This window comes from Mobula birostris, chromosome 4 (assembly GCF_030028105.1).
Source record: "Mobula birostris isolate sMobBir1 chromosome 4, sMobBir1.hap1, whole genome shotgun sequence".
Lineage (NCBI taxonomy): Eukaryota > Metazoa > Chordata > Chondrichthyes > Myliobatiformes > Myliobatidae > Mobula > Mobula birostris.
Window position 1 is genome coordinate 32483574 of NC_092373.1, and position 27738 is coordinate 32511311.

Here is a 27738-nt window from a genome sequence, read left to right on the forward strand (position 1 = left end):
GCTTCTGTATCCTCACATTGAACCGGGGAAGAAAGTACCGTCTCCAGGGGCAACCCTTCTGTGACATAGGCAACGACACATTTGTGTAAAGTTGATTAACATTTGGTGGCAGACACTTGAGAAATTTATGCCCCTTGGTTGCCATCAGGCTTTGAGTGAAATGGTTCAAAATCGATCCTCTTTGCATTGGCTTTACTGTCAAAAGCAGATTTCTTCCAGTAAAGTATCACCGTTTGGTCCCCAGTATGACAATAGTGGTTGCTCAGGTTTGGATGGTTGGAGTGTGCTGGGAAGTGATGAGTTTTGGGGTCATGGCCAATCATAAAATTTCACAATTACTTAATTTGAAAGTGTCATTTATCAAAAGTTAAATATTTGTCTTTTGTGCCTTCCTGCCAGCTGGGAAATTTTCAATTATTTCTTATTACCTCCCGCTAGGTACATCTTAATTGGAAGATCCCAAATATGGATAAAGTCGTTAAAATAATATAAAATATGGATAAATTATTTTAGATGTATTCACTCTCGATTAACATAGTCCAGTTTATCCCCCATAACACCATTCAACTGGTTCTTAAATTTAAATTTATCAGCCTTTGCCATGGACTTGTTTTATGTATTATATTTTTTGCATTTTGTCTTTTTCGTCAATATTTTATGCATAAATTGTATTCTGTGTGTTGACTGAATATATGTACCTGTGATGTCGCTGCAAGCAAACTTGTAATTTTACCTATACACTGTGGCTATTTCACTAGCTACCTCCCGCAGCTAAGAAAGTGGCCACTGAGTGTATGTTCATGGTCTTCTGCTACCGTAGCCCATCCACTTCGAGGTTCCACGCACTGTGCATTCGGAGATGCTCTTCTGCACACTGCTGTTGTAACCCGTTTTTTTGAGTTACTGTCATCTTTCCCCCAGTTTAAACCAGGCTGACCATTCTCCTCTGACCTCTCTCACTAACAAGGCATTTTTGCCCACAGAGTAGTGCTCATTGAATATTTTTTTTGTTTCTTGCACCATTCTCTGTAAACCCTAGAGTCTGTTGTACATAAAAACCCCAGATCAGCAGTTTCTGAGATACTCAAACCACTCTGTCTGGCACCAATTATCATTCCATAGTCAAAGTGACTGAGAATACATTTTCCCTCATTCTGATATTTGGTGTGAACAACTAAACCTCGACCATATCTGCATGTTTTTATGTACTCAGTTGCTGTGGCTGTTAGACATTAGGCCAAGCCTGTGTACAGGTGTGCCTAACAAAGTGTTCCTACTTGTTCCTGTGACAATGAAGTTGGCTTGACTTGATTTCAGTACTTACATTGAAAACTCAGTCTAAATATTGCACAATGTTAACTTGTAAAGGAATTTTCTGACTCTAGTGTGCCTTCCACACTAGATTATTAGTCAAAGATTATTAATCAAAACTGCTACTCTTTAATCTGGTGGATTTGCCATTCTTCTTCTGAGTTGTAGAACATCAGTTTGGATGGAAACAACAGGAATTCTGCAGATGCTGGAAATTCAAGCAAAACACATCAATGTTGCTGAGCCACACTCAGGTTGGAGGAACACCACCTTATATTCCGTCTGGGTAGCCTCCAACCTGATGGCATGAACATTGACTTCTCTAACTTCTGCAAATGCCCCACCTCCCCCTCGTACCCCATCCGTTATTTATTTTTATACACACATTCTTTCTCTCATTCTCCTTTTTCTCCCTCTGTCCCTCTGACTATACCGCTTGCCCATCCTCTGGTTCCCACTCCCCCTTGTCTTTCTTCCCAGGCCTCCTGTCCCATGATCCTCTCATATCCCCTTTGCCAATCACCTGTCCAGCTCTTGGCTCCATCCCTCCCCCTCCTGTCTTCTCCTATCATTTTGGATCTCCCCCTCCCCCTCCCACTTTGAAATCTCTTACTAACTCTTCCTTCATTTAGTCCTGACGAAGGGTCTCGGCCTGAAACGTCGACTGTACCTCTTCCTAGAGATGCTGCCTGGCCTGCTGCATTCACCAGCAACTTTGATGTGTGTTGCTTTAGTTTGGATGGGTTGGGTTGGGTGCATTGAGCAAGGAAGCGTATGAGCTGACACACACAGATCCGACTGAGCCTCGAGGAAGACAAGTTGAGGACGACCGCTGCTGCGAGAGATTGTCAGGAAGCTGGGCTGGTCAGAGGGGCTAATGTTTATTATTTCTCCTCTTCAACGTCATGCGCAATCAGTCTATTAGGGTCTTTACCCTGTGACTGAGGCTGGAACTCTATGTCCCTCTACTAGCAAGCCCAGGACAAACTTCTCCCTTCTCTGGACAGTAAACCATGGAATAAAGGAAAGGACGTGAAGAGGAAAACTGTTGGGAGGAATGTGTGGGTGATGGGCAGACGGAGAGGGAGGAAGAGGAGAAAAAGGAGTAATAAGCCCCATTGATAAGGGGGAAAAAGGGGGCAGAGAAGAGAGTTGTTACTGGAACGTAAAGAAAGCAATGTTCATGCCATCAGGTTGGAGACTATCAAGATGGAATATGAAATGCTGTTTATCTAATCTACATCTAGCTTCAACTCGGCAGTTGACGGGGCTGTGTACAGATATGTCAGTGTGGGAATGGGAAATAGAATTAAAATGACAGGCTACCAGGAGATCCTGGCTGTTATGGCAGATGATCAAAGATGCTCTTGGAGCAATGCTGCAATTTGCGTTGGATCTCACTGATGTAGAATAGGACACATCAGGAGCACTAGTTGCAATAAGTAGTACTGAGAGATTCACTTGTGAAGTGCAGCCTCACCTGCAAGGTATGTCTAAAGCCCCGAATGGTGATGAGGGAGAAGGTGTAGGGGCAGGTGTAAAACAGCGAGATTGTGGGGATATTGGTGGAGAGGGTCGAGCAGACATTGGACTCATGGAAAGAGCGATCCCTGTGGAAGCAGAGTGGGTAGAGGAGGGAAAGATATGCCAGGAAAGATATGCCAGAACAGATGTGGGGGAGCTGGAGGAACTGAGAAATGGGAACAGCATCCTTGCAAGTGACATGGTGGGAAGAGGTGTAGTCAAGATAGCTGGGAGTCAGTGGGTTTGTAAAAGATGCCAGTAGATAATTTGTCTGCCAAGATGAAGACAGGGAGATCAAAATAGAGGAGAGAAATGTTGGAAATGGACCATGTGAATTTGAGGGCAGGGTGGAAGCTGATAGTGAAATTGACAAGCTCTGGCTGGGAGCAGGAAACAACACCAATTCAGTGGTCAATGTATTGGACAAAGGGTTGAGGAGCATTGCTGGTGCAGGTTTTCAAATCCACTGAATCCTCAGGTCCTCCAGCACTTTGTGCGTTGCTCCAGATTTCCCGCATTGCCATCATTCCTGAATTCTAATTTATGTGATACCGGTAAGCAGTGTTTGTCTTACACTTGTTCATCACACATACATCCTGATGCAGCCATAGAGGATGTTCGATTTTCATCAGTGACTATCTTGGCAAACTCATCAATGAATTTCTCTGCTACGTCGTGATTAGCAGACACTTTATCGCCACAAACCTTTAAAATTTAATGTTCTGTCTTTTCTTAAATTTCTGCAACCAGCCTGTTGAATATTCACAATTACATTCAATTTTCAGTTTGTGATAAATCTTTTCCTGTTTTATGATCAGCATACTGTTAAGGAGGATATGTTCATTCCAACACTGATGAAGCCATTCTTTCAATACACAATCATCTTCATATTTAGCTTTATGCACAGTTTTTCTATTTTTCATTAACTTCTGTTCATTACATATCTGAAGTCACTTCTCAGAACCATCCTTGGTGTGCAGAGCCCAGTGTATCGTCTAGGAACCTTGCCCACGCTTTGTAGAATTTTCCATTTGCAACATCAGGTTAGCGCACAAAAAATTTTGGATTTCGGAGGTTTTCAGATTTTGGAATTTCAGATAAGGGGTGCTCAACCTGTAATATACCAGTCCCATGTACCGTAACTGTCCAAGCCCTAAAAGCATCCATCTTCCCTGACAGACTTCTTGCATTGAAACAAATGGAATTTAATACAGTAATCTCTCCTCGCTCCTGGCCATTTCCCTGCCTTTCATGCCTGTTAAACATGCTGTAAGTGATTTTTGCATCACTTTCCAACCTTTCATTTGCTTCCCTGATGCTTGGGATCCCACTCACACCATCTCCACTGCCATCCCAATAGTACTAGTGATATTGTTTCCCTTCCAGTTCAGGTGTAACACATCCCTCTTGTACAGGTCACCTCTGCTCCAGAAGATTTCCTAACAATCGAAAATCTGAATCCCTGCTCTCTATGCCAATTTTTTAGACATGCATTCAATTGCAATGTCCTTCTATTCTTACCCTTCACTAGCACATGCCACTGGATGTAATCCAAAGATCACTACCCTCCAGCTTCTACTGTCAACTTTTTCCCTGGCTCCACATATTTACTCTAGGACCTCATCTCTTTCTCAACCTACGTCGTTGTGCCAATGAGCATGACAACTTCTGGCTGCTCTTGAAAATGTTCTGCATCCTCTGTGACTTCTTGGACCCTGACACAGGAGATGCAACACCATTCCGGGATTCCCTTAATAGCCAGAGATCTCCTGTCTTCCCCTGTAAATATCAAGATCCCTATCACTCTTGTCCTTTCTGCTGACACCCTTGCCCCACTGAGCTTCAGAACCAAACCAGGATAGGAAAGAAGACTAAAGGGTGTCTAATACCATCTGGGAAAATGTATTCGTATTGATTTGTTATTGCCACATAAACAGTGAAAAGCTGAACTTGCATATTGTTTATACAGATTGTAGTAGCCATGTATTTGTGTTGTGCATTTATTATAGTAACTAGTCACATGAGTGATGGTGTGGTAAAGCAAACGGAATAAGTTACATATTCTTGTTTATTTCATGGCAGTTTGCAGCTTGGGACCGGCGGAGGTCATATCTTTTGCCGACTGCTTGGATAACGCTGAATAATGCTTAGCTTACTTGGGTACACTTAAGTTCACCCCTTCAAGATTGTATGTTTAATAATTGCTAATAAGGGATTGAATAAAGGGTTTGACTTTTGGAGCAATCATTGGAACTGTGGGCAGGTTACGGAAGTAAAATGACTCTGCAGGGTCACAGCCTAGCGGGAATTGTTTTGTTCTGATTACGGATTAGTTTTGCTGCTACACAGTTCAAATCATTGAGCTGGAATAAGGTAAAACAGCAGCAATGCAGAATAAAGTGTAAAAGCTACTGGAAAAAGTGAAGTGCAGGTAAACAATAAAATGCAAGATCATAAGGAGGTAGTGGTTGAGGCAGGTACAATACAACAGTTAAAAGACATTTGGATCAGTACATATATAGGAGAGGTTCAGAGAAACATGGGCTGAACACAGGCAAAAGGGACCAGCTTGGAGAGCACCATGGTCAGCACACCTGAGTTGGGACAAAGGGCTTGTTTCCATGCTCTATTACTCAAGATTCAAGATTGTTTAATATCATTTTCTGTACACAACTGCAAGATGAATGAAATAATTGTTACTCTGGACCTGATGCAGGATGGAAAAAACTAAAGTACACAAGAATAAAACACAATAAATATAAATACATAAGATACTTTATACTTTATTGCCGCCAAACAGTTGATACTAGAATGTACAATCATCACAACAATATTTGATTCTGCGCTTCCTGCTCCCTGGATTACAAATCGATAGTAAATATTAAAAATTTAAATTATAAATCATAAATAGAAAATAGAAAAATGGAAAGTAAGGTAGTGCAAAAAAACCAAGAGGCAGGTCCGGATATTTGGAAGGTATGGCCCAGATCCGGGTCAGGATCCGTTCAGCAGTCTTTTTACAGATGGAAAGAAGCTGTTCCCAAATCTGGTCATATGAGTCTTCAAGCTCCTAAGCCTTCTCCCGGAGGGAAGAGGGATGAAAAGTGTGTTGGCTGGGTGGGTCGTGTCCTTGATTATCCTGGCAGCACTGTTCCGACAGCGTGCGGTGTAAAGTGAGTCCAAGGACGGAAGATTGGTTTGTGTGATGTGCTGCGCCATGTTCACAATCTTCTGCAGCTTCTTCTGGTCTTGGACAGGACAACTTCCATACCAGGTTGTGATGCACCCTAGAAGAATGCTTTCTACTGTGCATCTATAAAAATTAGTGAGGGTTTTAGGGGACAGGCTAAATTTCTTTAGTTTTCTCAGAAAGTAAAGGCGCTGGTGGGCCTTCTTGGCAGTGGACTCTGCTTGTCCACTGCAGAAAGATAGCTCTGTGATTTTAAACAATAAAATTGTTTAAGGCAGAAAACAACGCATTTCTTGCTAGTATGCACAGACATCCATAAATATCTGAATCATGACTTGTGCAGAATTAACACTTTCAACTATTCTGCATAAGTGCCCACTTTATTAGGTACTGTACACCTGCTCATCAGTACAAGTACCTGTATCTAATGAACCCAATCACATGGCAGCAACCCAATGCATAAAAGCATGCAGACATGGTCATGGAGTTCAGTTCAAATATCAGAATAGGGAAGAAATGTGATCTAAGTGACTTCAACCACGGAATGATTGTTGGTGCCAGATGGGGTGGTTTGAGTATCTCAGGAACTGCTGATCTCCTGGAATTTTCACACACAACAGTCTCTAGTTTACAGAAAATGGCGCGAAAAAAAATCAAGTGAGCAAAAAAAAAAATTGATTAAGATATTGCATTGACTGCCTGGAATAGGGCCTTCCAGCCCTTCAAGCCTTGCTGCTCAGCAAACCCCCGATTTAATCCTAGCCTAATCATGGGACGATTTATAATGACCAATTAGCCCAACAACCAATATGTCTTTGGACTGTGGGTGGAAACCGGAGCACCCAGGGGAAACCCACTCAATCACAGGGAGAACGTACAAACTCCTTACAGGCAGCGATGGGAATTGAACCCAAATCGCTGGTGCTGTAAAACGGTGTGCAAACCACTACACTACCCTGCCACCTCAAATGCCTTGTTAATGAGAGAGGTCAGCGGAGAATGGCCAGAATGGTTCAAGCAGACAGTAGAATAGAACTTTACCGTCGTTGTTCAAGACAATGACAATAACTCAAATAACTACATGCTACAGCAGTCGTGTGCAGAAGAGCATCTCGAAAAGCACAACAGGTCAAACCTTGAAGTGGATGGGCTACAGCAGAAAGCCGCACACATGGTTCCACTTCTCTGCCTTATAATGTGGCCACTCAGTGTATTTCTACAATAATCACTGAGTAATTTTAGAATTCTTCAAAAATCTTGATTCTGCAGGCCCCAAATCTCTCTCAAACAAGATGTATGCATATTGATTAAAATAGCAAATTTCTCAGTGAGAGAACTTTATGTTTTCAATAGATTGGCTTACAATAGAAATTTTGCAATATAAGTATGTCCACATTTCAGTCCTTTAACACCACTATCTTCTTATTAAAGAGATATATTTACATTAAATAGCAAGTGCCAAAATCTGCAAGTGTACTGCATGTTCTGAACAAGTTAATTATCAACCAACTAATCTTGCATAAAGGTTGCAGAGACCTGGGCAACGTTACCATTCCTGCGATGGTGTAACTTCAGACGTGACAAACCCCAGTATTTTAGTCTTACCTGAGACAGGAACAGTAAACCGGTTGCTTGTTGGGCAGGGAGAACTGCTGAATCATTAAGATACTCCTCCACATCAATTGACTTCACAAAGCAGACAGAGCAAAGTTAACACGGACTCCGTACAATTAGGTAAGAATAGTCTGGTGGAATTGACTGTCTAGTCTTTTTTTAACAGCTTCTCTCTCCTTCCTTTTGTCAAGGTAAGTTCTTCCTGATGAATATGAGAAGTTTATCTATGAATCTGTTTGCACATTTTGCACACCGGGCCTAAGCAAAGAAAGATTCCACCTCATGACTTAGCTATTTCCCAAACTTGGCATGAGGGGGGGGGCGGGTGTAGAAGGATTAACAACTTGTGTTTTATGTTAACAGGTTAAGGGTAAATAATATTTGCTGAAATGCCAATTGTTAAATGCATGTCATTTCAAAAAGGGGAAAAAGGTGATTCAGTTACAGTTGGTTAAAAAGAACTAGTAATAAATTTATTCTTGCGTTGCTCAAACCTCTGTGTGCTGAAAGACATGGAGTTCAAAATCTTTTAAGTAAATTTATTAACAAAGTATGTTTATGTCACCATATACTACTCCGAGATTAACGTGAGATGAGTAAAATATCATTAAGTAACTTTGTATTGGGTCATGCTTTATTATTTACTGAATGAACTGGCTCCAAACTTTAAAACTAAAATATCTCTGCCATTAAACATTATATAAGCCATTTAACTACTTACAGCCAAATTATCGGGATTATATTTATAGAAGCAATAAATGCTCTTAAGACTGAAATACAATCTACCCTCAATTATTGCATCTGCCATTACAATGCACTAAATAAAGCCATTTAGCATAGTTTCTGGTCTGAACTTGTCTCAAATTCACATTATTCCTTCCAGTTAGTGAAGCAGTAATTGGGATCAGTTGTTCATGTCCTGACAGAATTGTTGAGGTTAGCTTCCTTCATTTCCTATGAGGCATTTCTCTTTCCTGCTTCCTGTCTGCTCTCCTTCTGTGTTTTCAGTTCCAATATGTTTTAACCCTTTAAACTGCCCAAGCCTACATGATCATCTACATTAATGTCCAATAAATAGATTATGCTATAATTGGTAAATTTAGAGGGACTGCATTTATAAGGAAGCTTTACTCCACAAGAACAAAAATTGCTGGAATGTTGGACAGCGAAGTTGGTTGTCAAGGTGGGCGAGAGATCAATTAGAGTTATGGGAGGAGAGTTGGCAGATGAAGTTGAATCCAAGAAATGTGAGGTGAAATTTTGGGACTTGCGGGGTTAAATATAAAGGGAAAGTGTACAGTAAATGGTTGATGCTCAGGAGCACTGCTTTACAGAGGGATCTTAGGATGCAAGTCCATGACTCCCTGAAAGTGGCAGCACTTGTTTTCATCAGCTGGGAAATTAAGCATGAAAGTCAGGAAGTCATGTTGCAGCAGTATAGAACTTTAATTAGGCCACATCTAGAATGTTGTGTACCATTCTAGTTCCCACATTACTGGAAGGAAGTGGAGGCTTTGGAAAGGGTACAGAAGAGGTTCACCAGAATAACTGGATTAGAGAGTGTTAGCTATAAGGAGAGATTGGACAAAGTAAGATTGTTTTCACTAGAGCATTAGAAACCAAAGGGAGACCTGATATAAATTTATACGAGCCACAAATAAGGGTGGAAGCACCAAATACCAAAGGGCATAGGTTTGAACTGTGGATGGAAAATTCTGTTTTTGCCAGAAAATGGTGGGGATCTGGAATGTACTGCCAGAAGATAAGAACATAAGAAATAAGAGAAGGAATTGGCCATCAGGCCAGTCGAGCCTGCTCTGCCATTCAATAAGATCATGATCTGGCCATGGATTCACCTCCAACTCTCTGCCTATTCCCCATAACCCTTAATTCCCCTACTATGCTAAAATCTATCCAACCTTGTCTTAAATATATTTACTGAGGTAGCCTCCACTGCTTCACTGGGCAGAGAATTCCGCAGATTCACCACTCTCTGGGAAAAACAGTTCCTCCTCATCTCAGTCCTAAATCTACTCCCCCGAATCTTGAGGCTATATCCCCTAGTTCTAGTCTCACCTACCAGTGGAAACAACTTCCCTGCCTCTACCTTATCTATCCCTTTCATAATTTTATTTGTTTCTTTAACATCTCCTCTCATTCTTCTGAATTCCAGCGACTACAATCCCAGGTGACCAATCTCTCTTTATAATCTAACCCCTTCATCTCTGGAATCAACCTGGTGAACCTCCTCTGCACCGCCTCCAAAGCCAGTATATCCTTCAAGTAGGGAGACCAGAACTGCACACAGTACTCCAGGTCTGGCCTGACCATTACCCTGTACAGTTGCAGCATAACCTCCCTGCTCTTAAATTTGATCACTGTAGCAATGAAGGCCGACATTACATTTGCCTTCTTGATAGCCTGCTGCACCGACAAACCAACCGTTTGTGATTCATACACAAGCACTCCTAAATCCCTCTGCACAGCAGCATGCTGCAATTTTTTACCATTTAAATAATAATCTGCTCTTTCAGTTTTCCTTCTAAAGTGGATGACCTCACATTTAACCAACATTGTACTCCATCTGCCAGACCCTTGCTCACTCACCTATCTATATCTCTCTCCAAACTCTCTATCTTCTGCACAATTTGCTTTTCCACTCAATTTAGTATCTTCAGCAAAATTAGATACACTACACTCGGCCCCCTTCTTCCAGATCGTTAATGTATGTCGTGAACAGTTGCAGACCCAGCACCGACCCCTGTGGCACACCGCTCACCACTGATTGCCAACCAGAGTAACACCCGTGTATCCAAATCTCTGCTTTCTATTAGTTAACCAATCCTCTATCCATGCTAATACATCACCCCCAACTCCATGCATCCCTATCACATGGATAAGTATTTTATGCGGCACCTTATCGAACGTCTTCTGGAAGTCCAAGTAAATAACGTCCATTGGTTCCCCTCTATCCATTGCACTCGTTATATCCTCAGAACTCCTGTAATTTTGTCAAACAGGACCTGCCTTTGCTGAATCCATGCTGCATCTGCCTGATTGTTCCATTTCTTTCCAGATGTCTCACTATTTCTTCTTTTATGATAGCTTCAATCATTCTCCCAACTACAGATATTAAACTAACTGGGTTATAGTTATCTGCCTTTTGCCTACATCCTTTTTTGAACAGTGGCGTTCCGAGATCTGCCCAGAGTCCAGACAATTTTGGTAAATTATTGCCAAAGCCTCTACTATAATTTCTGCCATTTCTTTCAGTACCCTGGGATGTATTCAATCAGGACCAGGGACTTCTCTATCTTTAAACCCACAAGTTTGCTCAGCATGACACCTTTAGTGATAGTTATTGTATCGAGGTCCTCACCTCCCATCGCATTCATAACATTCTCTGATTGGGCCACATTTACGTGCCGGGCGGCACCTAATTAATTAGCTTGTGTATTTTGGCTTTTTTCTTAAAGATGTGCTGGGTGCGTTCCGGCCACCGTTGCACCGTTGCGTTCTTCGCGACAATGTATTGGTCCTGGGACCACTGCTCCAAGGGACAAATGTTCACTTTAGCCACCCTTTTCCACTTTATATATTATAAAAGCTTTTACCATCTGTTTTTATGTGTTGTGCTAGTTTATTTTCATAATCTAGCTACCCTTTCTTTATTGCTCACTTAGTGGTATTTCGTTGCTTTTTAAAGTTTTCCCTATCTTCCAGTTTTCCACTACTCTTAGTGACTTTGTATGCACAAGTTTTCAGTTAGATGCCTTCTTTTATTTCCTTAGTTATCCATGACTGGCTCTCCCCACCCTTACTGTCCTTGCTTTCAACTGGAATATACTTTTGTTGAGCACCATGAAAAATCTCTTTGAAAGTCTTCCACTGTTCCTCAACTGTCCCACCATATAGCCTGTGTTCCCAGTCTACACTAGCCAAACCCTCCCTCATCCCACTGTGGTCTCCATTGTTTAGGCATAATACACTGGTTTTCAATTGAACTATTGCACCATCCATTTGTATGAGAAATTCAGTGATAGTGGGATCGTTCTTTCCAAGAGGATCCCTAACTACAAGATCACTAATTTTATCTGTCTCATTGCACAGGACCAGACCTAAGATATGACATTCAGTAACATGCTGTTCAAGAAAGCAATCGTGGACGCTTTCAATGAAGTCCTCCTCAAGACTGCCTTGACCAACTTGATTCACCCAATCTATGTACAATTTAAAGTCTCCCACGATAACTGCTGATCCATTCTTACATGCCTCAGATATTTCTGTTTATCGTCTGTGCCACTGTAATGTTATTATTCAGTGGCTGATAGACAACTCCCACCAGTGATATTTTTTTTCCCTTTACCATTCCTAATCTCTACCCAGATAGATTCAACATTCTGCTCCTTAGATCTTATATCGTCTCTCATTATCATCCTGGTCTCATTCTTAACTAAGAGCGCTACCCCCTCCCTTACCTTTCTGTCTATCCTCCGTATTAGCGGATAAACTTGAATATTTAATTCCCAGTCTTCTCTACCCTGGAACCACGTCAGTGTAATGGCCACTAAGTCATACCTGTTTATACTGATTTGTGCCACAAGTTCACTGACCTTGTTTCAAATACTATAGGCATTCAAATAAAATGCCCTAACACTCATTGAGCTTTTAAAATCTTCAAATCTTTTACTCTTTTGCACTTGACTTTTCATCACTCCACTCTTACTTCTCTCTTTTTTGTCTTTTGCTTTTTCTTTATTCTTATCCACACTCTTCTCTTTTACTTTATCCATACTTGTCCAATCTGTTGAACCCATCCCTGTACTTTCTCCCTCTTTCCCCAATACTGGTGCCAATTTCCCATGAATTCAAACCCACTTCTCCCACACCAATCCTTGAGCCACACATTTAACTCTCTAATCTTCTTGACCCTATGCAAATTTGCATATGGCTCAGGTAGTAATCCAGAGATTTGATTCTGCTTTTTAATTTAGTCCCTAGCTGCTCAAATTCCCTCAGCAGACCCCCTTTCCTTGTTCTACCTATGTCATTGGTGCCTACATGGACCACAACAACCGGATCTTTCCGCTCCCACTGCAAATTCCTCTGCAAGTCAGATAAGCTGTCCCAAACCCGGGCACCAAGCAGGCAACACAGACTTCAGGACACTCTGTCCTCACGACAGAGAACCCTGTCTATTCCACTGACAATACTATCCCCAATTACCACTACATTTCTCTTCTCTCCTCCCTCTTGAATGGCTCCCTGAACTACAGTGCCATACTTAGGTTGCTCATCCTTCCTACAGCCCCCACCCTCATCCACACAGGGGGCAAGAATCTCAGACCTGTTGGACAAGCCCAAGGGCTGGGGCTCCTCCGGCACTGTCTCATAGATCCCTCCACCAGACTCACTCACTGTCACACCCTCTTGTCTCTGACCACAGACCGAATTTGAGGCAGCTAACCTAATGGGTGTGACTACCTCCTGAAACAGAGGATCCAGGTAACTCTCCCCCTCCCTGATGTGCTGCTGTGTTTGAACCTCAGATGCCAGGTCATCAACTTTGAGCCTGAATTCCTCGGACAGTCAATACTTGCTGCTGATTTGGCCACCAGGAACCATAATGGGATCCACCATCTCTCACATCAAGCAGCTATAGCACATCACCTGATCCTGCATCATTCCTACTTAATTTAATCAGCTGTAATTAGTGACATTTTATTTAACCACTACAAAAGCCTTACCTGCTACTTACCTGTCCCTCCTCGCCAAAGCCTTAAGTTCCCACTCCTAGACTGGTCCACTCACACAATGGCCACTCTGCTTTGACCCTGCTCTACTTTTATTTGCCCCTGATAATGAATCGCGAATCGATTGGTCTGCCGCTAATGCACCAATCTCAGCAAAACTCTCCTTTTTTAAACTCTTCTCCCTGACCTGTGTGAAGCTATCTCTTGCTTCGAATTGATTAGTCCGTGGCTAATGATGTGGTGAAGCAGTGAGAACAGTGATGTGTAAGAGACAATTAGACAGGTCACTGAATATACAAGGACTGGAGGGATATAGAGCATGTGCATGCAGAAATGATTTGGCATCTTGGTCAGCACAGAGACCACTGGCTGAAGGGATTGTTCTTGCCTTGTATTGTTCTATGTTCTAAGAATGCTGGTCAGGGAACTGGGGACCAAGATTGATTTGCCCATTTTTCAAACAATCCCAATTTATCAGTAATTGTATTTTGAATCAGTCATTCTAACCCAACCCAGTGATTGATGCCATTACTGTTCTTTTCTAGCCTCAGCTGAATGGGACTTCAGTTAATGCAAGCCGTAAGTGAGAGGGCATCTATTGTTCAATGGGATGTTCTCTTTAAACAAAAATGGTTTGTGGAGAAAAACAAAATAGGGAAGGAAACAAAATATTACAAATCTCAATGAAAGTTCTTTGTAATAATTTTTGCTTGTTATCTACTCTAGCCATAAATAAGAACATTCCTGTATTTCTTACAAATTTCAGATCAAATGGATATGCTGAAGATAACAGTGGTGCTGATCCTGAGCTACTTTTCCTCTACATTTTCCACGACCGATTGCCCAAGTTACTGTACCTGCAACTTTTCTAGCAATACCACATCAGTGACTTGTGTTTCACTTGAAACTCTTTTGAAAGTCCCACAGAACATTCCAACTCAGGCAACCATCATATCCATTGAATTCACCAACATTAGCACTCTAACAGACAAAGATTTTGTTGGACTTCTCCAGTTACAAGAACTTCATCTTTCAAATAACTTGTTGGAATACATTTCTTCGGGTGTTCTAAAAGATACTCAACAGCTGAGAGTATTGGATTTAACCAACAATTTGCTGACTACATTGCCACCAAACTTATTTAACATGACTTTCAAACTAGCCTCTCTAATTTTACAGAGTAACAGACTGCAAACCGTGAATCCTTCTTGGTTTTGTAAACTTCAGAGTCTTGAAAGTCTTGACTTATCAAACAATCTGCTGACATCTTTACTTTCCAATACATTTAATAATTTGACTAATCTGCAAGTACTTGATTTATCCAGTAATAAACTTGAATTTTTGCCAGCTAATCTGTTTAGCAAACTACCCAATCTGGAGCGCTTAAACCTGGGAAAAAATCAGTTGACTATATTTGCTCCTGGTACCTTTAATCATGTAATCAATTTAAATTATTTGCTTCTTAATAGCAATAAGCTTGTGAAGATTCCCAAGGGTCTGTTTAATAACCTACCACAGCTAGATACTTTGGATCTTTCAGACAACAACTTAACATCATTGCCTCCAAGAATATTAGATAACCTCCAGCAAATTGGGGCAAAGTGGGAACAGGGATTAGACATCTCAAAGAATCCATGGATGTGTAACTGTGATTTAAGGTATCTGTGGCAATGGTTAACTGTGAATTTTAAGAAGGTATATTTTGTGAGCACAACATTATGTGCCAAACCTGAGGCACTAAGGGGGAAAGAAATTAAAACACTTTCTGAAGAGGAACTAATGTGTTAAAATAGAACTTAGAACATAGAATATAGAAATCTACAGCACATTACAGGCCCTTCAGCCCACAATGTTGTGCCGACCATGTAACCTACTCAAATAAACACAAGTGATTCTGCAAATGCTGGAAATCCAGAGAAACACACACAAAATGCTGGAGGAACTCAGCAGGTTAGGCAGCAGCCATGGAAAGGAATAAGGAGTCAACATTTTGGGCCGAGACCCTTCATCAGAACTCATTTGCATATGTTAATGTGTTACTATAATCATTTTTAAAACATTCAATTTCTACTTTGTATAAATAGTGTAAAGAAAATAAAAGTTAAATATGCCCTCCTGCCTCTGGCATCTAGTCTTCTAGTTCCTAATTACCTGACAGCAACTTATTGACTTTGCAAATCAACTGCTTTGACTATGTCACTATCACAAGCAACGCCCCACAGTCATGCATATACATATGTCATCACTGTAAATTAGATACTCGGGTGGAGTCCAGTGAGGACGCTGGGTGAGATGACAGTGATATCAAATTGCAAAAGCCAGCACAAGGAGCATACTGTTTGTTCAGTGATGACACCATCATGGTTCTGCTGTTTGGATTTTACACTCAGGTGACACAGTGGACATGCAAAAATAAATAACAGAAGATCTCAGCTCCCGAACTTCAGGAGAGTAACACCATGGAATTGGTGGTGTCATTTAACAGCCCACCATCTATCCTATTAGCCAGAATTGTGATGAGCTGGGGAAAATAATGTTTGTACTTACCATAAAAAATTTGTTATGCACATGAAAATAGTATGCCTATTCTTTATGAAATTACATATTGTACATAGAGAAAATATTTCTCCGATTAACACTTTCTTGTAAAACAAACTGTGGATATCCCAAGCCAAGCAATAAAAATAAAAATTACCAATATTTGGAATGACCTGTCAATGCAAAGACCAGTGTGAATACAGTCATACTAATCCTCTATTGTTGGAAATCGTATTCACAGTAGATTCTTTACCAGAAATCTTTCCATGTTTAAATGTGAGAGTGAGATGCAGCTAACATTTACAAAACAGTAAAGAGATGGGAATCTACTTTCTTGTGCCATATAGGTCAGAGGGCAGGATATCATCTCCAACTCACTTTAGCACATTTTCAAACATATAGTCATACAGTACAGAAACAGGCCTTCAGCCCATCTAATCCATGCTGAACTGCTATTCTGCTTAGTCCCATTGACCTGCACTTGGACTATAGCTCTCCATACCCTTCCCATCTACGTACTTATCGCAACTCCTTGGAAAGTTTGTAATCAAACCCACTTCCACCAATTCCACTGACACCTTGCTCCTAACTCTCGCACCCTCTGAGTAAAGAAGTTCCCCCTCATGTTCCCCTTTAATAGTCATAGTCATACTTTATTGATCCTGGGGGAAATTGGTTTCCCTTACAGTTGCACCATAAATAATAAATAGTAATAGAACCATAAATAGTTAAATAGTAATATGTAAATTATGCCAGTAAATTATGAAATGTCCAGGACCAGCCTATTGGCTCAGGGTGTCTAACCCTCCAAGGGAGGAGTTGTAAAGTTTGATGGCCACAGGCAAGAATAACTTCCTACGACGCTCTGTGCTGCATCTCGGAGGAATGAGTCTCTGGCTGAACGTACTCCTGTGCCCACCCAGTACATTATGTCGTGGATGGGAGACATTGACCAAGATGGCATGCAACTTAGACAGCATCCTCTTTTCAGACACCACCGTGAGAGAGTCCAGTTCCAGCCCCACAACATCACCGGCCTTACGAATGAGTTTGTTGATTCTGTTGGTGTCTGCTACCCTCAGCCTGCAGCCCCAGCACACAACAGCAAACATGATAGCACTGGCCACCACAGACTCGCAGAACATCCTCAGCATCGTCCGGCAGATGTTAAAGGACCTCAGTCTCATCAGGAAATAAAGACGGCTCTGACCCTTGTTGTAGACAGCCTCAGTGTTCTTTGACCAGTCCAGTTTATTGTCAATTTGTATCCCCAGGTATCTGTAATCCTCCACCATGTCCACACTGACCCCCTGGATGGAAACAGGGGTCACCGGTACCTTAGCTCTCCTCAGGTCTACCACCAGCTCCTTAGTCTTTTTCACATTAAGTTGCGGATAATTCTGCTCACACCATGTGACAAAGTTTCCTACCGTAGCCCTGTACTCAGCCTCATCTCCCCTGCTGATGCATCCAACTATGGCAGAGTCATCCGAAAACTTCTGAAGATGACAAGACACTGTGCAGTAGTTGAAGTCCGAGGTGTAAATGGTGAAGAGAAAGGGAGACAAGGCAGTCCCCTGTGGAGCCCCAGTGCTGCTGATCACTCTGTCGGACACACAGTGTTGCAAGCTCACGTACTGTGGTCTGCCAGTCATTTAATCAAAAATCCATGATACCAGGGAAGCATCCACCTGCATCGCTGTCAGCTTCTCCCCCAGCAGAGCAGGGCGGATGGTGTTGAACGCGCTGGAGAAGTCAAAAAATATGACCCTCACAGTGCTCGCTGGCTTGTCCAGGTGGGCGTAGACATGGTTCAGCAGGTAGACGATGGCATCCTCAACTCCTAGTCAGGCGAACTGGAGGGGATCTAAATGTGGCCTGATCATAGGCCAGAGCAGCTCCAGAACAAGTCTCTCCAGGGTCTTCATGATGTGGGAGGTCAATGCCACTGGTCTGTAGTCATTGAGGCCGCTGATGCGTGGCGTCTTCGGCACAAGGACGAATCAGGATGTCTTCCACAGTACAGGAACCCTCCGGAGCCTCAGGCTCAGGTTGAAGACATGGCGAAGTACTCCACATAGCTGAGGGGCACAGGCTTTGAGCACCCTGGTACTGACGCTATCCGGTCCCGCAGCCTTGCTTGGGTTGAGATGTTTCAGCTGTCTTCTCACCTGTTCAGCTGTGAAGCCCACTGTGGTGGTTTCATGTGGGGAAGGGGTATAGTCATGAGATCAGGGTAGGGGACTGTGAGGAGGGGTAGGAGGGGAGAGTGGAATATGTGTTGGTTGGGGGCCGACAACAGATGACTCATGTGGGGGATGGGCAGGGGCCACAATGTCAAATCTGTTAAAGAACAGGTTAAGTTCGTTGGCCCTGTCCACACTGCCTTCAGCTCCTCTGTTGCTAGTTTGCCAGAACCCAGTGATGGTCCTCATCCCCCTCCAGACCTCTCTCATGTTGTTCTGCTGGAATTTCCACTCAAGCTTCCTGCTGTACCTGTCTTTAGCCTCCCTGATCCTGGCTTTCAGGTCACTCTGTATTGCCCTCAGCTCCTCCCTATTTCCATTTCTAAACGCCCTCTTTTTAGCATTCAGGATGTCCTTAATGTCCTTCGTCACCCATGGCTTGTTATTTGAATAACAAAGGACAGTTCTTGTCGGAACATTGCAGTCCACACAGAAGTTGATGTAATCAGTGATGCACTCTGTGAGCCCATCAATATCCTCCCCATGTGGCTCACAGAGCGCCTGCCAGTCCGTCACCTCAAATCAACCCTGGAGCGCCTCATAAGCCTCCTCCGACCATTTTCTCACTGTCCTCGAGGTTGCAGGTTTACTCTTCACCAGAGGCATGTAGGAGGGTTTTAGATGCACCAGGTTATGATCTGACCTTCCCAGTGGGGGGAGGGGAGAGGAGCTGTATGCATCCTTAACGTTAGCGTACATCAAATCCAGAGTCCTCTCCCCTCTGGTTGTACAGCTCACATACTGCGTGAAGTTGGGCAGCGTTCTAGCCATGGTAACATGGTTGAAGTCACCCGAGATGGTAATGAGGGCACTCGGGTGCTGGGTTTGTAATCTGGCTATGACGGTGTAAGTGATGTTACACGCCGACGTCGAGTTGGCAGAGGGAGGGATGTACACAACAACCACAATTGCATGCGAGATTTCCCTTGGCAAATAATATGGCCGGAGTCCAACAGCAAAAAGTTCAAAATCCGGGCTACAGACACGTTCCTTGATCGTAATATGCCCAGGATTGCACCATCTGTTATTTACCAGAACCGCCAGCCCCCCTCCTTTATGCTTACCGCTCTCAGTGCAATTCCAGTCAGCTCGAATGGTCTGGAAGCCCTCTATGGAAATGCTTTAATTGGGTATGTCCTTGTGCAGCCATGTCTCAGTGAAGCACATGACACTGCTCTCCCGAAATGTTCTGACTCCAGACAAGCGCCGTCAGTTCATCCATTTTATTCCCCAGTGATCTCACCTTTCCCATGATGAGAGAGGGGAGACATGGCTTATAACTTCTCTTCTCCATAAGCCTCTGTTGTCTCAACCCGGTCCTCTTCTCTTGCCTTGTTGATCCCCCTCTGCATCCTCTGTGTGTTTTCCTCCAGATTATTTCACCTTTCACTTTTAACCTACAACCTCTAGTTCTAGTCTCACCCAACCTCAGTGGAAAAAAGCCTGTTTGCATTAAACCTATCTATAATCCTCATAATTTTGTATACTTCTATCAAATCTCCCATTGTTCTCCTCTGCTCGATGGAGTATAGTCCTATAGCTCAGGTCCTCAAGTCCAGACAACATCCTTATAAAGTTTCCCTGCAGTCTTTCAATATTATTGATATCTTTCCTATAGGTAAATGACCAGGACTATACGCAATACTCCAGTGTAGGCCTCACCAACATCCTATACAAATTCTATAACATCCCATCTCTGAACAGGAAACAGTCCATGCCAAAACATTTCAAATCATAGTGGAGGAGATCAACCAGGCTTGTTTGAAGAAAACCCTGCCCAATTACCATCAGCTTATAACATGTATTGCCAGAGGGCCCAACACACTAGACCACTGTTATACTGAGGTAAGGAATGCCTACCATTCTATGTCCAGACCCTATTTCAACAAATCTGATCACCTGGCTGTCCACCTCTGCCTCTGCATACATGCTATTTAGCCTCTACATGCAGAGGCTAAATAGCAAAACTCCTGTGATTGGGATAGCAAAGAGGTCGTCACGGGAGGCAGAGGAGCAGCTACAGGATTGCGTTGAGTCGGCGGACTGGGCTATGTTCAAGAACTCATCCATAGATCTGAACACCATGGTTGTCATGGACTTTATTTAAAAAGTTCTAGACAAGTGCATCACCACAAAATCATACAGAGACTTCCCCAACGCAAAGTCCTGAATGAACCAATAAATCATAATTTGCTGAGGGCCAGATCAGAGGCATTCAAGTCTGGTGACAAAGTAAGTTACAAGAGGTCTAGTTATGATCTCCAGAAAGCAATTTCATGGCTGAAGTGGCACTTCTGGACTAAACTTGAATCAATAAAATGTAATGTCCTGGTTAGGATTTTTACTGCTATGCTGTGAGGTATTTCATTTTAGTAGTTTTCAGTAGAAGCAGTGTGTTCTGCTGGTAGAATGTTTCGGTATTGACTGAAGATAAGGGACTATGTTGTTCACCTTAGGAATGTTGTACCAGCCAACCAGGATCGTGGCATTGGGAGAAAGTTCTAGAGAGAGCTGGGTGGAGAACGATGTGTGATGGGGTTCTTGGTCTTTTGGCCAGAGATGTGGAGAAGAGAAGATCAGGAGAGACGCCCATAGGATTCAATCAGATGGGAAGACAAGATTGCAAGGAATGCTTCGTTGGACGAAGGAGACTAAGATGGGAAGATTTACCAGTGCTTAGTGATTAGAATTCAGCACCATAAGTAACGGTTATATCCAGCTTTTGGAAGAAATGAGCTCCAACAGTCGTGTGCACATTTAGCCAGGTTTAACTGTAATGGGCCCTTGTATTTATTTTTCTTGCTTTTCTTTCTCTTAACAACTGTTTGATAAAGCTGAAATTGGTAAATATATTTCCTTTATAATTTTATGTTGGTCTTTGATTCGTCATTTCTTGGTGACCAGTAATTCTGTATGGGCTAGTATTTACACAATATTCGTTCAAATCGAGGTTTAATTAATTGGAACATCCCAACTTTTCTGTTTGGGTGAACCCCAAATCATACAGACCCTAGAGGTATATTGTTATAAAAGTGGCCTTCTCACCACCAAGTCACATGGCTGTTAGTAGAGTTAGCTATTGAGCCAAGTTTGTATACGAGCCCCACACATAAATGTTGCTGGTGAACGCAGCAGGCCAGGCAGCATCTCTAGGAAGAGGTACAGTCGACGTTTCGGGCTGAGACCCTTCGTCAGGACTAACTGAAAGAAGAGGTAAGAGATTTGAAAGTGGGAGGGGGAGGGGGAGATCTCCCTTTCTCTTACTAGCTTACTAGCTCTTCTTTCAGTTAGTCCTGACGAAGGGTCTTGGCCCGAAACGTCGACTGTACCGCTTCCTAGAGATGCTGCCTGGCCTGCTGCGTTCACCAGCAACTTTTATGTGTTGCTTGAAATTCCGGCATCTGCAGATTTCCTCGTGTTTGCGTTGTATACGAGCCCAGTGAGAGGGCTCAGAAAAGATGCTTGACAGTTGTGGCAGGACATGAATACTGTCAGCTCTTATAAGTTAAATCAAGTGACATAGGCGACAACAGGGCTTTACTTCCAGATGAGCTCAATGCCTTCTATGCTCGCTTTGACCATCAAAACACATGGTAGAACCATCATGAACTCCCACAGCCCCCTTATGATCTTGTGATTTCAGTCTCTGAGGCCAATGTGGGAGCAGCCTTCAGGAGAGTGAACTTACAGAGATCACCTGGCCCAGACAGGGTACCTGGACAAGCACTAAAGATTTGTGCTGATCAACTGGCTGGAGAGGTCGCTGAGATTTTTAACCTCTCACTTTGGCAGTGTGCGGTCGCCACCTGCTTCACGCAGGCTTTGATTATAAGGAGGGAGGAGAAGATGGCGGCGCGCCCGCGCGTGCGCAGCCCTCCGGTGAAAAATGATATTGTATCTGTTAAATAGGGGCCGTGGGCAATTCTGATTTGATGGAGAATGGACGTGAAAGCACAGAGGAACATCTGGAGAAATTTCTGAAACGCTCGTTCTTTGCTGTCGTTACTGCGTGGTCGGGGATTTTTTGAAGAGTAGGCCTCAAAATCCCCGGCCTTGCCTGCTTTTGGCGACCGAGAAGGAGGTCGAATCGTTCGGACAGAGTTGGCGCTCAGTACTCGGTGTCGGAAAGCTGATCAGAGCTCGAAGTTTTCGGATGATTCAGAGTCGGATTGTGGTCAGGTATGGCAGGGAGAGTTTTTCTTCCTTCTTCTGTCTGCGTGAGATGTGGGACATTTGAGAGACTTTGAAATTTACTGTGCTCATGGACTTCTTCATCAAGTCATGGTATTGTTGCACTGTTGTAACTATATGTTATAATTATGTGGTTTTGTCAGTTTTTTCAGTCTTGGTTTGTCCTGTGTTTTGTGATATCACACTGGAGGAAATATTGTATCATTTCTTAATGCATGCATTACTAAATGACAATAAAAGAGGACTGTGTGTCTTCATAACCTAAGAAAAACATGGTAACCTACTCAATAACTACCACCCAGCAGCATGCACATCCAAAGTGGTGAAGTCTTTTGAGAGGTTGGTGATGAAACATAGCAACTCCTGCCTGAAACACGACTTGGATCTGCTCCAATTTGCTTACCAGAGCAACAGGGCCACAGTAGATGCCATCTCATTGGCTCTTCACTCAACACTGAAACACACGGACAGCAAAGATGTGTACATCAGTATCCTCTTTGTCGACAAAAGCTGGGCATTCAATAGCATCAGCCCCTCAAAACTAATCAATGACCACAGTCGCTTCCAATTGGCAGCAACTTCTCCACATTTGGAGTTCAATTCTGGTGCCATCTGGAAGGAGTTTGCACGTTTTCTCCACGACCACATGGGTTTCCTTTGGGTGCTCTGGTTTCCTCCCACAGTTTGGAGACGTACCGGTTACAAGATTACTTGGTCATTGTAAACTGTCCTATGATTAGATTATTGTTAAGTGGGTGGGTTGCTGGCCCGTGTGGCTCATTATGCCGGAAGGGCCTGTTCCTCATTGTATCTCTAATCAAACAGATGCAACACAGAACATTAGTCCAACCAGACTCAATCTCTCGGATCCTATCTTTGTATATAGGCTTAACATCTACTTTACCCACAAGCCCTCCAATACCTGCCCTGGCACTCAAGCTCACACCCCCATACAGCTCCAGTTTAAAGCCCCCACAGCATCATAAGATCATAAGACCATAAGATATAGGAGCAGAAGTAGGCCATTTGGCCCATTGGGTCTGCTCTGCCATTCAATCATGGGTTGATCCAATTCTTCCAGTCATCCCCACACCCCTGCCTTCTCACCATTCCCTTCGATGTCCTGGCTAATCAAGAACCTATCTATTGCTGTCTTAAATGCACCCAATGACTTGGCCTCCACAGCCGCTCGTGAGAACAGATTCCACAGATTTACCACCCTCTGACTGAAGTAATTTCTCCTGGCAAACCTTCCTGCAACAATAATGGCCCCTCTCCAGTTCAACTGCAAACTGTCTCATTTGCATAGGTCCCACCTTCCTTGGAAGAGAGCCCAATTATCCAGAAGCGTAAAGGCCTTGCTCCTGCACCATCTCTTCAGCCACGTGTTACGTTGTAGTAATTTTGTATTTCTAGTTTCACTAGCGTGTGGCATGGGTAGCAATCCTGAGATCACCACCATGGAAGACATGTCCTTTAACTTAGCACCTAACTTCCCAAGTTCACTTTGCAGTACCTTGTCTCCCTTCCTACCAATGTCATTCCAAGCATCACAGACCATGATCTCTGGCTTCTCATTCTTCCTCTTAAGAATGCTACGGACTCGATCCATGATGTCCCTGGCTCTGAAACCTGGGCGACAATATGCTATCCAGGAATCTTATTCTCATCCACAGAACCTCTTGCCTGTTTCCCTGACCAACGTATTTCCTATCACTACTGCTCGTTTCTTCTCCTCCATCCATTCGGAGTCACAGAGCCAGAGACCTAACTCAGTCTGAAGCTCCACAAAAAGTCCGAACAGGCCCCACTCGCTCTTTAAATCTGGCATGATACTTTTCCACAAGTAACCAACCCAAACGATCTCAAGCTCTGCTGAAATTGATGGAAGGACAAAAATACCTAATAATGAACAGGGAAGTGTGGATCTTAGGAATGGAAAGAGAAAAATTTAAATATTTGTGGATAAAAACTTACAATAAAAAATCTCTTCTCAACATCATTCCATGTCATGGTGGAGGGTGCAAGTAAAACTCAAAGCAGTTGTCCTCCCAAAAAATAGCATTTATTGGATGATTGCTGGCTATACATCTCAATCCTAGAACACAAATGTTTCCTAGCTAGTACTTCAGGTAAATGTCTATACCATCATTCATTGGATGTGCCAAGACCAACAATCATCTTTCGATATGCAGCTGGGGACAAGAGAAGAGCTGAGGAACCATGAAACTAAACGAATTGAATTTTTGTATCACATGACCTCATGGTGACTCAAAGCACTTTATAACCAACACAGCAGTTTTGAAAACTTTTTGGAAAGTATGAAAGTGGAAAGAAAATATATCAACATACAAGAGATCACTTTTGACAATTTCCAAGAATTTCTAGCCTCAGTAAGGTCCAGATATTGGTGCTGAGTTCAGCAATGGATTGTGAAATCAAATTCCTTGAACTCACAGTCTTCTCATTTATACACTGTTTTAGCCTCTTGATGACCACATATCCTTCCCAGCATTTCTTATTTGGTGAAAGAAAATCATTCAATTGTTTTAATTTCATTCTAAAGAAACCCCCTTGTAAATCTTTTCACTTAGCTACATATTTCTTGTCTTTGAAACCCTTTTTTGGTCTGTGCTTTGTACTAACTTATTTAAACTGGTATGCAGTACTATGCAAAAGTCTTAGTCACATTTAATTATAGCTAGGGTGCCAAAGACTTTTGTACAGTACTATGTTTGTCAACGTGGAGCAGTGAGCAAGTTTGTAAATCTGGTGAGAGCAAAGGATATTGGGAGTGATGAGAGTGGAGCACAGCAGGAGGGGTGTGGGACAGGTGGCAGAAAAGGGTGCCAAGGGAGGGGGAATAGGACACAAGCGCAGATACACCCAGCCCTAAGATACCAGGCAAGGTCATTTGATTCCTAACAATTGATTTATTGATCATTATAGAAAGTTTCTCCGGTGCTTCCCAATCCCTCCTCTCTCCCTTCCCCTTTTCGCAACCATTACTCCATTCTCCTTGCCCCCTTCCCACTCCTAGTCTGCAGTAGAGACCGATATTAGAATTGGGTTTATCATCACTCACATACATTGTGAAATTTGTTTTTTTTTTTGGCAGCAGCAGTACCATGCAACACATAAAATTACTAACAGTACTGTGAAAAAGTCTGGTATATATGTGCCTAAGACTTTTGCACAGCACTATGAATCTATGCACTATCTTGGAACACGTTTTAAAATGGGTTTCTGACATTATTGTTACAATTAATTATTTTCAAGAAAACACATCTCCAGTGCCATTTCCCTGTACTCATCTCATGTCCCTTTATCTGTTCCATATATAAAAACAAATCAAGAACATATTCAGGTACCATAATCCTCTGGATAAAGAATTTCAAAGATTCACTATCCTCCTGGTGAAAACATTTCTGCATTTGCGGTTGTCTCACATGGATCTAGAACCCCTTGACATGAAGAAACTTATTCTACCTTTTTCTACCAAATCCAATAATCTCTTTTTTCTCAAATTATGTTCCATTTGCTATATCATTGCCCCAGACACCTAGCCAGCGTATTTTTCTTAAAACCCCACTGTGTTCTCCTCATAATGCTATTTGACTTTGTGTCATCCACACAGTGAGATATATTACTCTTGATCCTCTTCAAAATTATTGAATTAAATTATTGATAATTAGAGGTCCAGCATCAGTTCCTGTGGCATCCAATTAGGCACAGCCTGCCATGCTAAAAATGACCTGTTTAGTCTCACTTTCCATCCACTAATCAATCCTCAGACCCCAATACCATGTGCGCGAATTCTGTTTAATAACCTTGTATGAGCACCTCACACATTCAAGATAGCGCCATGTACAGCACCCATGTTGCGAGCTCCTTTCCAACTTTACAGTATGCTTCTAATTTCTGTAATTTCTTCTTGTTCAAGTAGCTGATAGTCACATCAGATATGATAGACTGACTCTTCTGAACATTGGGAAGACGGCATTTACCCATTACCTGCTGCCTTTTCTACACTGGGAACCCCTGCTCATGCGATCCACAAGAGACTCATCTTTTACACCGCCACTACCTCAGAAGTGAGGTGAGGCAGAAGGGCTGGCATCCTGGTGACGTTGTAACGATGTGCTAATCGACCGCTGCTCCCTAGCATACACCTGGCTAACATTCAGTCCCTGGACAATAGGCTGTGCAAACTGAGAGCTAGAATCTATCAGCGGGAAACAAAGAAATGTAATATTTTGTGCTTCATAGGGACCTGCCTGATGGAGGAGGTACCGGATCACGCCATCGAGACCTTTGGGTTCTTCCTGTACTGGGCGATCAGGTCAAAAAACCTCTCTGGGAAGAGTAAAGGAGGTGGGATATGCCTCATAGCCAACAATGCTTGGTGTGACCCCCAGAATGTGCATGCTTTCAAATGCTTTTTTCCCCAGATCTGGAGTACTTTGTGCTGCTATGTAGACCACTCTTGCTGCCTATGGAGTCCATGGCTGTTATTGTCACAGCCGTGTATATTCCGCTCCAGGTTGATACTGACCTGGTTCTCATGGAACTGTACGAGACCATCAGCACCCTGGAGACTGCACATCCAAAGGCTGCCTTCATCATTGCCAGTGACTTCAATAGAGTGTTGTTGTCTAAAGTCTCTCCGAAGTTTTGCCAACACATCCAGGTGAGTAAACGGGGAGATAGCATTCTCGACCACTGCTACTCTCCCTTCCGCAACATTTACAATGCACTCCTCCGCCTTCCACTTGGAAAGTTGAATCACTCCGCCATCTTGCTGCTGCTGAGGTACAAGGAGAAATTAAAACAAGAGGCAGCCATAGCTAAAACTGTTCACTGTTGGTTCGACCAGTCAGTCTCCATGCTACAGAACTGCTTTGAATACGTCAACTGGGACATCTTTCATGATAAAAATGTCTCTGAGTTCACGGAAGGGGTCACGAGTTTCATCTGGAAGTGTGTCGAGGATATTGTCCCCCAGAAATCGGTCTGGGTGTATCCAAACCAGAAACCCTGGATCAGCAGTTCCGTGCGAGCTGCACTTACCACGCAAGACAGAGCTTATGTTGCTGGTGACCAACAGGAACTCAAGAAATGCAGCTGTGTTCTGCGCAAAGTCATCAAGACAGTGAAACAACAATACAAGGACAATATCCACATACAACTCTTCAGCAACGACACACGCAGCTTATGGCAAGGTCTGCACAGCATCGCAGACTTCAAAGCTAAACGCAGAGCCAACACCACTGGCTCGCTCCCAGATGAGCTAAGTCTATTTTACACTCGGTTCGATGTCACCAACACTGAGCCCCCGAGGAGAGCCACCAAAGTGACCTGCACCTTGGTC

At 43.0% G+C, this 27738-nt stretch overlaps 1 protein-coding gene across 1 annotated transcript; it reads left to right on the forward strand.

Moving 5' to 3' along the window:
• The first annotated feature begins 7575 nt into the window (after positions 1 to 7575).
• On the forward strand, positions 7576 to 16090 carry LOC140195879 (uncharacterized). Its single transcript, XM_072254525.1, has 2 exons — positions 7576 to 7759; positions 14159 to 16090. The coding sequence occupies exon 2, from the start codon at positions 14164 to 14166 to the stop codon at positions 15178 to 15180; it is 1017 nt and encodes a 338-aa protein (XP_072110626.1). The 5' UTR covers positions 7576 to 7759; positions 14159 to 14163; the 3' UTR covers positions 15181 to 16090.
• Positions 16091 to 27738: the final 11648 nt, after the last annotated feature.

Excerpts from the sequence above, each read along its gene's own strand:
- LOC140195879 (XM_072254525.1), top strand. The coding sequence starts at position 14,164 with ATGGATATGCTGAAGATAACAGTGGTGCTGATCCTGAGCTACTTTTCC.